The sequence below is a fragment of the Mya arenaria genome, chromosome 16 (assembly GCF_026914265.1).
Source record: "Mya arenaria isolate MELC-2E11 chromosome 16, ASM2691426v1".
NCBI lineage: Eukaryota > Metazoa > Mollusca > Bivalvia > Myida > Myidae > Mya > Mya arenaria.
In genome coordinates, this window is record NC_069137.1 from 31095570 (window position 1) to 31110524 (window position 14955).

Below are 14955 nucleotides of genomic sequence, written 5' to 3' on the forward strand. Positions count from 1 at the left end.
TCTTCATAGTGAAGCCAGGAGTGGCTTTGGAACAATTGTGAGTTGAATGCCATGTGTTCAGTGTTTTTAGTGCCAAAAGATCTCTTTAGAAATTTAAAACTGTAAGGCTGATTTGGAACGTCCATTTTAAAGTCAAACTTTAATGTGACGAGTTTGAAATAAAACATATTACTGGCTATTTAATGACAGTTCTATTTTAACGAGAAATTGCAATTATCACAATAAACTACAGTTTTTGAAACATAAAAAAAAAATACAAATAATTATTATCTTATTGCCTCAATCTACCACTTGCCCGTCTTTAATAATCCGCTGACTGTTTTCACGCCATTTACACGCCAATTTGCTAGATGGTCACAGGTTTAATTATGACATGGTGACCTGTTTATTCAATATCGTGTCAGACTGGTATTGACCTATATGCGCATAGCTTTATTTAAAATATGATTATTAAGTAAATCATAATCAAATATTCGCGGCCCCATTGCCGTTACTAGCCAGAATATTGGGGCCCCAGCTCCTACGCGCCTGTATTAACAAATATTTTTGTTCAACTTTGCCCTTTGTTTTCTTGTTCCAGATCATTGAGGAGAATGCGCTGCCTTCCTTTCTGAAGATGCTGCAGCATGAGGATGTACGGGAGCAGAGCTCAGCCGCCCGTGTCATCTGGACGCTTGCATTCGACAAGGATGTGCGTAAACAGTTTCTCAACAATGAAGAATTGATGACCATCCTTCAGAAACTGACAGAGAGCACTAACAAGAGTGTGCAGACCAATGCAAGCGGGGCATTGTGGGTCATCAAGGGGGAAAATGAGATCTCCAGAGAGAGCAGTAAGTCACACTAGTTCTAGTCATACTAGTTCTCTGCATGGTTCATCTGGTCTTCTTGGAGAATCCGTATAAATTTACCTGCTTGGCATAGTTAATACAAATTAAAAGTGAAAGGTGACAAAGTTCAAACAAAATAAGAACACTTAAAAATAAGTTTTCCATCTTAAGGGTTTTATTGTATGTGCATGTTTTTCTTAGAAAGAAATCCTGAATCTTTTATTTTTTACTAGGAGAAGGATTGATGCCATACTTTATTCAATAGCATGTAAATCTATGATTTAAAGTTGTATTATTCAATTTCTTGATTGACTTCAAAAATATACTTTTATTATATTTATATCAAGAAATTCATTGCATCTTTTAATGTTTACATGCTGTTTGTTTCCCCTCTAGAGGAGTTACAGAAACCCGAACATGAAAGATCTATAGAGTATAGTAAGACCTGACTTCTCCTATATAGTGTAGTACCTAGTGACTCATTGTCACACACAGAGGGACCCCCTGAATTGCCTGCTTTTCTCCAGCATCATCAAAATCATAATAGAATTTATATTTATTTCAATGTCACATGTAATCTCATAAATAATGGCTCAACATTTTCTATGATTTTTATACTCTGTGGGACACTTTAAATTTAATGGAATTAATATAAAATATTTTGAGTAAAATGCAAGTCTGGGGCTACCCTGTCAGTGTATATGATTGTACACTTTGCTGCTACCTAAAACATCTCTGAACATTTATTTGTCTAATTTACCCCACTACCCATCCCCATGTTTATCAGGCTTTGTCTTTGCCTTGGTAGAATCTGGTCCATGTGTCAAAACTAATACACCAACAAACCAAAATTTCTTGAATCAAACTCTCACAGTACACAAAACAAAACATCTTATTATATGACTATCCATTTCCTTTCTTCATATCTTACAGTGAAAATACACATTTCGTATTGAAAAATTTGTATCATGCTACTGTCCTTTTCCAAACCCAAGAACATACTATTTTTTTTCAAGAAATAATTTGAAATATAAATTTATTGATTTTCTAATTTATGTCTATATTCAAGAAAATACACTAAGTCATTAATGCCATTCATTTATGAAGTCATTTTCGACTTGGAAATTCTGGGAAATAAGTCAAAAGCGTTGGTTTAAGCTAAAAGCGTTGCAATTAAACAAGGAAATTATCAAAGGAGATATATAATAAAAGGAATGATACAATAGGAAGCTTTTTGAACTACATTTATCACATCGGCATATAATAATCTCGACAGATATATTGCTTTTACACACCAAACTCAACATGGTACAGGTTGTCAGAAAAGTGTCCTGTCATACATACAATCCCCTATTTATCATAACACTGCCTACACTGTCACATCAGATTTACTGCTTTACCAAATAACTCTCATCTAACATCATGTATCAAAAGTCGATAACAAGAAATCACTTAGGCAATAACACCACAATAAAAGTCAGGTGGGGATGGCTCAGATGTAGAGTGTCCACCTCCCTACCAAAAGGTCCCAGGTTAGATCCTGATATGGGGAACATTCTTGTGGCCTCTCACATGGACGCTCAGTACTGGTGAGCTTGACCCAGGAAGAGTGTTCAAAATAAGCTGCTAGCTTTCTACAGGTTCTAGCTAAAATAAATTGGTATAAACTAATCTAAAATACAAAATATTCTAAAGGGAAAATAATGTTTATTAATTTGTATGGTGGTATCACTTTGAGTTGCTTGTGAAGTCAATATTACATGCGACAGTTGTCTGGGTGTCAATACTTAATGTTAAATCATGCAGTAGTTAATGAATTAAAGCATTATACCCCACTTTTGACTACACAACATTTGCCAGTGAAAACTCACTTAATAATGCATAAACTAAATGTAATGTCTTGTTATATTCTGACTACACAATATCTGCCACTACTTACACCATATATGTCCATTTGTCAAAACTTGGCTAACATATCATGTATGCCCCAGCCACACATGTGATTACTAACATCATGTAAATATCACTATTTTACCATGATACCATGTGTCCACAGCCAAATAACTGCCACTACTTCATGTGTCCACAGCCAAATAACTGCCACTACTTCATGTGTCAACAGCCAAATAACTGCCACTACTTCATGTGTCCACAGCCAAATAACTGCCACTACTTACATATAGTAAATATCACTAATTATGTCATACCTGGCAATGATACCATGTGTCCACAGCCAAATAACTGCCACTACTTCATGTGTCCACAGCCAAATAACTGCCACTACTTCATGTGTCCACAGCCAAATAACTGCCACTACTTCATGTGTCCACAGCCAAATAACTGCCACTACTTCATGTGTCCACAGCCAAATAACTGCCACTTCTTACATATAGTAAATATCACTAATTATGTCATACCTGGCAATGATACCATGTGTCCACAGCCAAATAACTGCCACTACTTCATGTGTCCACAGCCAAATAACTGCTACTACTTCATGTGTCCACAGCCAAATAACTGCCACTTCTTACATATAGTAAATATCACTAATTATGTCATACCTGGCAATGATACCATGTGTCCACAGCCAAATAACTGCCACTACTTCATGTGTCCACAGCCAAATAACTGCCACTACTTCATGTTACCACAGCCAAATAACTGCTACTACTTCATGTGTCCACAGCCAAATAACTGCCACTTCTTACATATAGTAAATATCACTAATTATGTCATACCTGGCAATGATACCACTACTTCATGTGTCAACAGCCAAATAACTGCAACTTCTTACATATAGTAAATATCACTAATTATGTAATACCTGGCAATGATACCATGTGTCCACAGCCAAATAACTGTCACTACTTCATGTGTCCACAGCCAAATAACTGCCACTACTTCATGTGTCAACAGCCAAATAGCTGCCACTACTTCATGTGTCCACAGCCAAATAACTGCCACTACTTCATGTGTCCACAGCCAAATAACTACCACTACTTACATATAGAAAATATCACTAATTATGTCATACCTGGCAATGATACCATGTGTGCCACAGCCAAATAACTGCCACTACTTCATGTGTCCACAGCCAAATAACTGCTACTACTTCATGTGTCCACAGCCAAATAACTGCCACTACTTACATATAGTAAATATCACTAATTATGTCATACCTGGCAATGATACCATGTGTCCACAGCCAAATAACTGCCACTACTTCATGTGTCCACAGCAAAATAACTGCCACTACTTCATGTGTCCACAGCCAAATAACTGCCACTACTTCATGTGTCCACAGCCAAATAACTACCACTACTTACATATAGAAAATATCACTAATTATGTCATACCTGGCAATGATACCATGTGTCCACAGCCAAATAACTGCCACTACTTCATGTGTCCACAGCCAAATAACTACCACTACTTACATATAGTAAATATCACTAATTATGTCATACCTGGCAATGATACCATGTGTCCACAGCCAAATAACTGCCACTACTTCATGTGTCCACAGCCAAATAACTGCCACTTCTTACATATATTAAATATCACTAATTATGTCATAACTTGCAATGATACCATGTGTCCACAGCCAAATAACTGCCACTACTTCATGTGTCCACAGCCAAATAAGTACCACAAATTACATATAGAAAATATCAATAATTATGTCATACCTGGCAATGATACCATGTGCCCACAGCCAAATAACTGCCACTACTTACATATAGTAAATATCACTAATTATGTCATACCTGGCAATGATACCATGTGTCCATGGCCAAATAACTACCACTACTTACATATAGTAAATATCACTAATTATGTCATACCTGGCAAAGATACCATGTGTCCACAGCCAAATAACTACCACTACTTCATGTGTCCACAGCCAAATAACTGCAACTTCTTACATATAGTAAATATCACTAATTATGTCATACCTGGCAATGATACCATGTGTCCACAGCCAAATAACTGCCACTACTTCATGTGTCCACAGCCAAATAACTGCCACTACTTCATGTGTCAACAGCCAAATAACTGCCACTACTTCATGTGTCCACAGCCAAATAACTGCCACTACTTCATGTGTCCACAGCCAAATAACTGCCACAACTTCATGTGTCCACAGCCAAATAACTACCACTACTTACATATAGTAAATATCACTAATTATGTCATACTTGGCAATGATACCATGTGTGCCACAGCCAAATAACTGCCACTACTTCATGTGTCCACAGCCAAATAACTGCCACTACTTCATGTGTCCACAGCCAAATAACTGCCACTACTTCATGTGTCCACAGCCAAATAACTGCCACTACTTCATGTGTCCACAGCCAAATAACTGCCACAACTTCATGTGTCCACAGCCAAATAACTGCCACTACTTACATATAGTAAATATCACTAATTATGTCATACTTGGCAATGATACCATGTGTGCCACAGCCAAATAACTGCCACTACTTCATGTGTCCACAGCCAAATAACTGCCACTACTTCATGTGTCCACAGCCAAATAATAGCCACTTCTTACATATAGTAAATATCACTAATTATGTCATACCTGACAATGATACCATGTGTCCACAGCCAAATAACTGCCACTACTTCATGTGTCCACAGCCAAATAACTACCACTACTTACATATAGTAAATATCACTAATTATGTCATACCTGGCAATGATACCATGTGTCCACAGCCAAATAACTGCCACTACTTCATGTGTCCACAGCCAAATAACTGCCACTACTTCATGTGTCCACAGCCAAATAACTGCCACTACTTCATGTGTCCACAGCCAAATAACTACCACTACTTACATATAGAAAATATCACTAATTATGTCATACCTGGCAATGATACCATGTGTCCACATCCAAATAACTGCCACTACTTCATGTGTCCACAGCCAAATAACTACCACTACTTACATATAGTAAATATCACTAATTATGTCATACCTGGCAATGATACCATGTGTCCACAGCCAAATAACTGCCACTACTTACATATAGTAAATATCACTAATTATGTCATACCTGGCAATGATACCATGTGTCCACAGCCAAATAACTGCCACTACTTCATGTGTCCACAGCCAAATAACTTCCACTACTTCATGTGTCCACAGCCAAATAACTGCCACTACTTACATATCAAAAATATCACTAATTATGTCATACCTGGCAATGATACCATGTGTCCACAGCCAAATAACTTCCACTACTTCATGTGTCCACAGCCAAATAACTGCCACTACTTCATGTGTCCACAGCCAAATAACTGCCACTACTTCATGTGTCCACAGCCAAATAACTGCCACTACTTACATATCAAAAATATCACTAATTATGTCATACCTGGCAATGATACCATGTGTCCACAGCCAAATAACTGCCACTACTTCATGTGTCCACAGCCAAATAACTGCCACTTCTTACATATAGTAAATATCACTAATTATGTCATAACTGGCAATGATACCATGTGTCCACAGCCAAATAACTGCCACTACTTCATGTGTCCACAGCCAAATAAGTACCACAAATTACATATAGAAAATATCACTAATTATGTCATACCTGGCAATGATACCATGTGTCCACAGCCAAATAACTGCCACTACTTACATATAGTAAATATCACTAATTATGTCATACCTGGCAATGATACCATGTGTCCACAGCCAAATAACTACCACTACTTCATGTGTCCACAGCCAAATAACTGCCACTACTTCATGTGTCCACAGCCAAATAACTGCCACTACTTCATGTGTCCACAGCCAAATAACTGCAACTTTTTACATATAGTAAATATCACTAATTATGTCATACCTGGCAATGATACCATGTGTCCACAGCCAAATAACTGCCACTACTTCATGTGTCCACAGCCAAATAACTACCACTACTTACATATAGAAAATATCACTAATTATGTCATACCTGGCAATGATACCATGTGTCCACAGCCAAATAACTACCACTACTTCATGTGTCCACAGCCAAATTTATTACCACTACTTCATGTGTCCACAGCCAAATAACTACCACTACTTCATGTGTCCACAGCCAAATAACTGCCACTACTTACATATAGTAAATATCACTAATTATGTCATACCTGGCAATGATACCATGTGTCCACAGCCAAATAACTGCCACTACTTCATGTGTCCACAGCCAAATAACTGCCACTACTTACATATAAAAAATATCACTAATTATGTCATACCTGACAATGATACCATGTGTCCACAGCCAAATAACTGCCACTACTTCATGTGTCCACAGCCAAATAACTGCCACTACTTCATGTGACCACATCCAAATAACTGCCGCTTCTTACATATAGTAAATATCACTAATTATGTCATACCTGGCAATGATACCATGTGTCCACAGCCAAATAACTACCACTACTTCATGTGTCCACAGCCAAATAACTGCCACTACTTCATGTGTCCACAGCCAAATAACTGCCACTACTTCATGTGTCCACAGCCAAATAACTACCACTACTTACATATAGAAAATATCACTAATTATGTCATACCTGGCAATGATACCATGTGTCCACAGCCAAATAACTGCCATTACTTCATGTGTCCACAGCCAAATAACTGCCACTACTTCATGTGTCCTCAGCCAGATAACTACCACTACTTATATATAGTAAATATCACTAATTATGTCCTACCTGGCAATGATACCATGTGTCCACATCCAAATAACTACCACTACTTCATGTGTCCACAGCCAAATAACTGCCACTGCTTCATGTGTCCACAGCCAACTAACTGCCACTACTTACATAATAGAAAATATCACTAATTATGTCATACCTGGCAATGATACAATGTGTCCACAGCCAAATAACTGCCACTACTTCATGTGTCCACAGCCAAATAACTGCCACTACTTCATGTGTCCACAGCCAAATAACTACCACTACTTCATGTGTCCACAGCCAAATAACTGCCACTACTTCATGTGTCCACAGCCAAATAACTACCACTACTTACTTATTGTAAATATCACTAATTATGTCATACCTGGCAATGATACCATGTGTCCACAGCCAAATAACTACCACTTCTTCATGTGTCCACAGCCAAATAACTTGCACTACTTCATGTGTCCACAGACAAATAACTGCCACTACTTCATGTGTCTACAGCCAAATAACTGCCACTACTTACATATAGTAAATATCACTAATTATGTCATACCTGGCAATGATACCATGTGTCCACAGCCAAATAACTACCACTTCTTCATGTGTCCACAGCCAAATAACTGCCACTACTTCATGTGTCCACAGCCAAATAACTGCCACTACTTCATGTGTCCACAGCCAAATAACTGCCACTACTTCATGTGTCCACAGCCAAATAACTGCCACTACTTCATGTGTCCACAGCCAAATAACTGCCACTACTTCATGTGTCCACAGCCAAATAACTACCACTACTTACTTATTGTAAATATCACTAATTATATCATACCTGGCAATGATACCATGTGTCCACAGCCAAATAACTACCACTTCTTCATGTGTCCACAGCCAAATAACTTGCACTACTTCATGTGTCCACAGACAAATAACTGCCACTACTTCATGTGTCCACAGCCAAATAACTACCACTACTTACATATAGTAATCCCTAGTAATTAATAGGGATGGAAATCCGGATATTCGTATCAAGTATTCGAATACTATCCGGATAACCATATCAAATTGTTTTCATAATAAGTAAATTTCCTATTATATGTCACCCACCTTTTGTTATTTGACATAATTGTCCACTTAATTTATAATTCGTCGTATGGCAATTTCACTTCATTCATTCTTTCTCAGTCTTAATAATTTATAATGTTATAACCAAAGCTAAACAACTCATTTTACGTCATAAAACTCATATTGAATACCACATAAACACCTCGCGAATTTGATAGGCACTTCGGCCGAGGTGATTGCTTGGTTACTGCCACGTGCTTTCGAGATTGTTATTTATCAGCAGGTTTCATGTTAAATAACACTTTGATTATTTGATTGATAGTCGATTGTTATTTTATTTCATTACATTGTTTGATTTAATGCAATACCTACAATTTCTGCGGTGTTTTGTAATGAAGGATATAATTGCGGAAAAGATAAGAAGACAAAAAGACGATCTGATTTTTCTTTATTTACATGCGTGTACCTTTTTTATTTATCAATAATGTCAATTATCAACATGTTTACATATCGTATAAAAAATAAAATACACTACACAAAATAAAACGTGAATAAATACTAAATAGGAAATAAATCATTTATATATTTGATAATTTAATTACACACTGTACACACACTCCTTTTAAGTCCGAAATGTTCGAATACTTAATAATTTCTTCATGCGTATTCATCAAAAATACGATTGGTCATTAATAGCTTTTGCACGACCCTTATCTTGTGATTGGATGATCAATTCCTACGGATTAATGATCAATCCGTTTAATATCAACTAGTGCCAATTAGTGTCAATTAAGCACATCTGAGATCATAAAACAACACTTGTTATTGTAAACAAGGTCATAGAACTTCACAGGGTGCTGCACAAAGACACAATATCTTTTTTGTGACATTTGTGACACATACCCGCTTCGCGACAGATACTGTTTATCACCTGAAATATTTCATCTGAAAAGTTTTATAACAATTGCTATGTCTCTGTTAAGCTATTTCATTGAAATTTTAATTCTTATCGAATATTCGAATAACCATTTTGGTATCCAAATACTTGCGTGATATCCGGATATCCGGATACTTGGATATTCGCTTCCATACCTACTAATTATGTCATACCTGGCAATGATACCATGTGTCCACAGCCACATAACTACCACTTCCAACACAAAATATACCACTGAGTAGCATCATACCTGAGCCATAATACCATGTGTGGTACAGCCACACAACTGCCACTTCCAACACCATATATACCGCCAAGTAACCTTATACTTGGCCCAATATACAATATATGATGCTGGTACCCACCTGCCACTTAACTAACACTCCAATAAATTCTAATGCCACACACCTGCTGCTACTAAGACTTCAATTAATACCGCTGCTACAGACCTGCTGCTACTAACTCTTCCATGGAAACTGCTGCCACACACCTACCATTACTAACAAGTCAATGAATACCGCTCCCACTGACCTGCCACTACTAACACTTCCATGAATGCCACTGCCACACACCTGCCACTACTTACACTTCCATGAATGCCACTGCCACACACTTGCCACTACTTACACATCCATGAATGCCACTGCCACACACCTGCCACTGCTAACACTTCCATGAATGCCACTGCCACACACCTTCCATTACTTACACTTCCATGAATGCCACTGCTACACACCTACCATTACTTATACTTCTATGAATGCCACTGCCACACACTTACCATTACTTACACTTCCATGAATGCTGCTGCCACACACCTGCCACTACTAACACTTTCATTAATGCCACTGCCACACTCCTGGTACTACTTCCACCATATAAACCTCAAAGTTATGTCATAATGTGGCCACTACACCACATTTGTACCATCACACTCTTTCATAAATCAGGAGGTCATTACGCCAAATGACACACACTTCTATTAGTCTTTTGTCCATGCACTGTGCAAGTCTGCTCTTGCACAAATTCCAAAAGGAGCTTTTGGAAGTTAACTTAAAACACTTGTATAATTCAATGTGTATCTTACTACTCTTGTTATGTGTTTTCTTTTTCTTTTTTAACATAACAGCCAAACAGTATTTTCATTTTATTTGAATAATGCATCATATACAGTCAAACCCCATGGCTTGAACTCCTAGGGATCAGCGAAAATTAGAGCCAAGCTGGAATGTTTACCTTCAGTATAGAGAAATTTGTCCTTTACATCTAGTTTAAGCCAACAAAGAGTTTGAGCCAATGGGGTTTGACTGGTTAAGTTTTATTTGGACAGTTAAGTTTTGTTTTTTTATCAGTAAATTATTGCTAATTTAAATCATTTAAACAAAAAATATATTGTAAAAAGTCTATATACTCTTTTATAATATCATTTCAATAAGACTGCAAGCATGATCTTCAGTCCTGGATATTGTTGTATAATTTGGAAAAGAAATACTTTTTAATATTCTTCTCATTGCCAATTTTGGGGCAGTCTGGTGTCAGGAAAGCCCCTATAAAAAGGAAATTAGTTAAACTGCTTTCACACATACGCAAATCAACGGATCTTTTTACTTCATAAGCTAGTTAAACTCTCGCTCTTTAAGATGCTGTTTTTGTTATGATTCTATGATTTTTACACTTTGGTCCATTTTAAGGCTTTCATTGGTCACTTAAAGAGGCTTAGAAATAAGAAGTTAAAATTTGCAATTGCTACATTTCAAACAGCCCCGGATGCATTTTTTTTCTTTCATTTGCACTTTTTTAAATATTTATTTTGAAGAGTATTTAATGTGTCCTATTTGAACATATGTTAAAATCAATGCCCTTGAAAGGTAAAAATACTAAAATTAATGTAGATTGTTGATGGTAAAATAAAGATGACCTGATACTAGTTTATTTGTAATTTATCTCTTTGGATACCTCAAGTTTGCAGCCATTTCAACATGTTAATGTAAGAGACATGGAATATATGACCAAATGAGAATGGTTTATTTATTTATGCCAGTTTTTCTGACTTAATGATCATATTTCATTAGTAATATTCACACATAATTAATTAGTTCCATATTGAACAAGGCAACGATTGGAGAAGAGAAAATCTTACAATGGTCATAATGCTATTTATTTATAGATGTGAACATAATCTCTTCATCCTTGCAAACATTTTTTTATTGATATACAAAGCAATAAGCAATCATTTTATAGAGCATACATAAATACTAAATTTAGGCAAAGCCTTAAACGGACAATTTTTTTTAATTATGTTTATAGCAAACATAATAGGGAGTTAATAAAACAAATGACCCTTGTAATTTCAATTTTGCTTATCTGTCCTTATCTAACAAATTGACATGAAAGAAAATTGCGAAACCTGAGTCTGTGTATCCACCAGTATTGCAAGGAGCCAATGAAGCAATAAATATCATTGATACTCTGATGAGCCCCAAAATTTGCAATGAAGAACTAAAGCAAAGTGTATAAAATAACCATTTTAATGATTTACAGGAAATCGAGCAGCAAAAGGAAAGCAGCATATTTTCCTGAGTTACTCGTGGTCAGACAAAGTGGAAGTGCTTAGAATCAGGGATAAACTTAGGGTGAGTTACTTCAAAATCAGGGAAATACTAAGTGTAAGTTAATTCTAAAATCAGGGGTACACTAAGGGTAAGCTACTTTTAAAATCAAGGAAATACTTAGGGCAAGTTACTTCTAAAATCAGGGGTACACTAAGGGCAAGTTACTTTTAAAAAACAGGAGTTCACTAAAGGCAAAGTATTTTTAAAATCAGGGGTACACTAAGGGCAAGTTACTTCTAAAATCAGGGGTACACTAAGGGTAAGTTACTTTAAAAAAACAGGAGTTCACTAAAGCCAAGGTATTTTTAAAATCAGGGGTACAATAAGGGCAAGTTACTTTAAAAAAACAGGAGTTCACTAAAGCCAAGGTATTTTTAAAATCAGGGGTACACTAAGGGCAAGTTACTTCTGAAATCAGGGGTAAGCTAAGGGCAAGTTACTTCTAAAATCAGGGGTACACTAAGGGCAAGTTACTTTAAAAAAAAACAGGAGTACACTAAAGGCAAGGTATTTTTAAAATCAGGGGTACAATAAGGGCAAGTTACTTCTAAAATCAGGGTAAGGGTAAGTTACTTTTAAAATCAGGGGTACAATCAGGGCAAGTTACTTTAAAAAAAACAGGAGTTCACCAAAGCCAAGATATTTTTAAAATCTGGGGTACAATAAGGGCAAGTTACTTTAAAAAACAGGAGTTTACTTAATGCAAGGTATTCTTAAAATCACGGGTAAAATAAGGGCAAGTTACTTTAAAAAAACAGGAGTTCACTAAAGGCAAGGTATTTTTAAAATCAGGGGTACAATAAGGGCAAGTTACTTCTAAAATCAGGGGTACACTAAGGGCAAGTTACTTCTGAAATCAGGGGTAAGCTAAGGGCAAGTTACTTCTAAAATCAGGGGTACACTAAGGGCAAGTTACTTTAAAAAAAAACAGGAGTACACTAAAGGCAAGGTATTTTTAAAATCAGGGGTACAATAAGGGCAAGTTACTTCTAAAATCAGGGTAAGGGTAAGTTACTTTTAAAATCAGGGGTACAATCAGGGCAAGTTACTTTAAAAAAAACAGGAGTTCACCAAAGCCAAGATATTTTTAAAATCTGGGGTACAATAAGGGCAAGTTACTTTAAAAAACAGGAGTTTACTTAATGCAAGGTATTCTTAAAATCACGGGTAAAATAAGGGCAAGTTACTTTAAAAAAACGGGAGTTCACTAAATGCAAGATATTTTTAAAATCAGGGGAACAATAAGGGCAAGTTACTTTAAAATAACAGGAGTTCACTATAGGCAAGGTATTTTTAAAATCAGGGGTACACTAAGGGCAAGTTACTTCTGAAATCAGGGGTAAGCTAAGGGCAAGTTACTTCTAAAATCAGGGGTACACTAAGGGCAAGTTACTTTAAAAAAAAACAGGAGTACACTAAAGGCAAGGTATTTTTAAAATCAGGGGTACAATAAGGGCAAGTTACTTCTAAAATCAGGGTAAGGGTAAGTTACTTTTAAAATCAGGGGTACAATCAGGGCAAGTTACTTTAAAAAAAACAGGAGTTCACCAAAGCCAAGATATTTTTAAAATCTGGGGTACAATAAGGGCAAGTTACTTTAAAAAACAGGAGTTTACTTAATGCAAGGTATTCTTAAAATCACGGGTAAAATAAGGGCAAGTTACTTTAAAAAAACAGGAGTTCACTATAGGCAAGGTATTTTTAAAATCAGGGGTACAATAAGGGCAAGTTACTTCTAAAATCAGGGGTACACTAAGGGCAAGTTACTTCTGAAATCAGGGGTAAGCTAAGGGCAAGTTACTTCTAAAATCAGGGGTACACTAAGGGCAAGTTACTTTAAAAAAAAACAGGAGTACACTAAAGGCAAGGTATTTTTAAAATCAGGGGTACAATAAGGGCAAGTTACTTCTAAAATCAGGGTAAGGGTAAGTTACTTTTAAAATCAGGGGTACAATCAGGGCAAGTTACTTTAAAAAAAACAGGAGTTCACCAAAGCCAAGATATTTTTAAAATCTGGGGTACAATAAGGGCAAGTTACTTTAAAAAACAGGAGTTTACTTAATGCAAGGTATTCTTAAAATCACGGGTAAAATAAGGGCAAGTTACTTTAAAAAAACGGGAGTTCACTAAATGCAAGATATTTTTAAAATCAGGGGAACAATAAGGGCAAGTTACTTTAAAATAACAGGAGTTCACTAAAGGCAAGGTATTTTTAAAATCAGGAGTACAATAAGGGCAAGTTACTTTAAAAACAGGGGTACACTAAGGGAAATTTACCTCTAAAATAAGGGTTACACTAAGGGCGAGTTACTTCAAAAATCAGGGATAAATTTAGGGCAAGTAATAATAAAAATCAGGGGAACACTTCAATTTGCTTCTAAAATCTGGAGTACACTAAAGGCAAGTTACTTTAAAAATCAGGGTAAGCTAAGGGCAAGTTACTTTTAAAATCTTGGGTAAGCTAAGGGCAGGTAACTTTTAAAAATCTGGGGTACACTATAGGCAAGATACTTATAAAATCAGGGGTAAGCTAAGAGCAAGATACTTCAAAAATCAGGGGTAAGCTAAGGGCAGGTCACTTTTAAAATCAGGGGTAAGCTAAGAGCAAGTTACTTATAAAATCAGGGGTAAGCTAAGGGCAAGTTACTTCTAAAATCAGGGGTAAGCTAAGGGCAGGTCACTTTTAAAAATTTGGGGTACACTATAGGCAAGATACTTCAAAGATCAGGGGTAAGCTAAGGGCAAGTTACTTCTACAATCAGGGGTAAGCTAAGAGCAGGTAACTTTTAAAAATCAGGGATACACTA

General features: G+C 36.4%; 1 protein-coding gene across 2 annotated transcripts in view; it reads left to right on the plus strand.

Annotated features, from left to right (window-relative positions):
- Positions 1-14955, plus strand: part of LOC128222153 (uncharacterized) — a 90117-nt gene that overhangs the window by 54586 nt on the left and 20576 nt on the right. The window contains exons 11-13 of one of the 2 annotated variants that reach the window (XM_052931028.1): positions 581-833; positions 1227-1268; positions 12078-12169. In XM_052931028.1, coding sequence (XP_052786988.1) covers positions 581-833; positions 1227-1268; positions 12078-12169 — 387 coding nt within the window. The remainder of the gene's footprint in view (positions 1-580; positions 834-1226; positions 1269-12077; positions 12170-14955) is intronic. The other variant, XM_052931029.1, reaches the window with a different exon arrangement.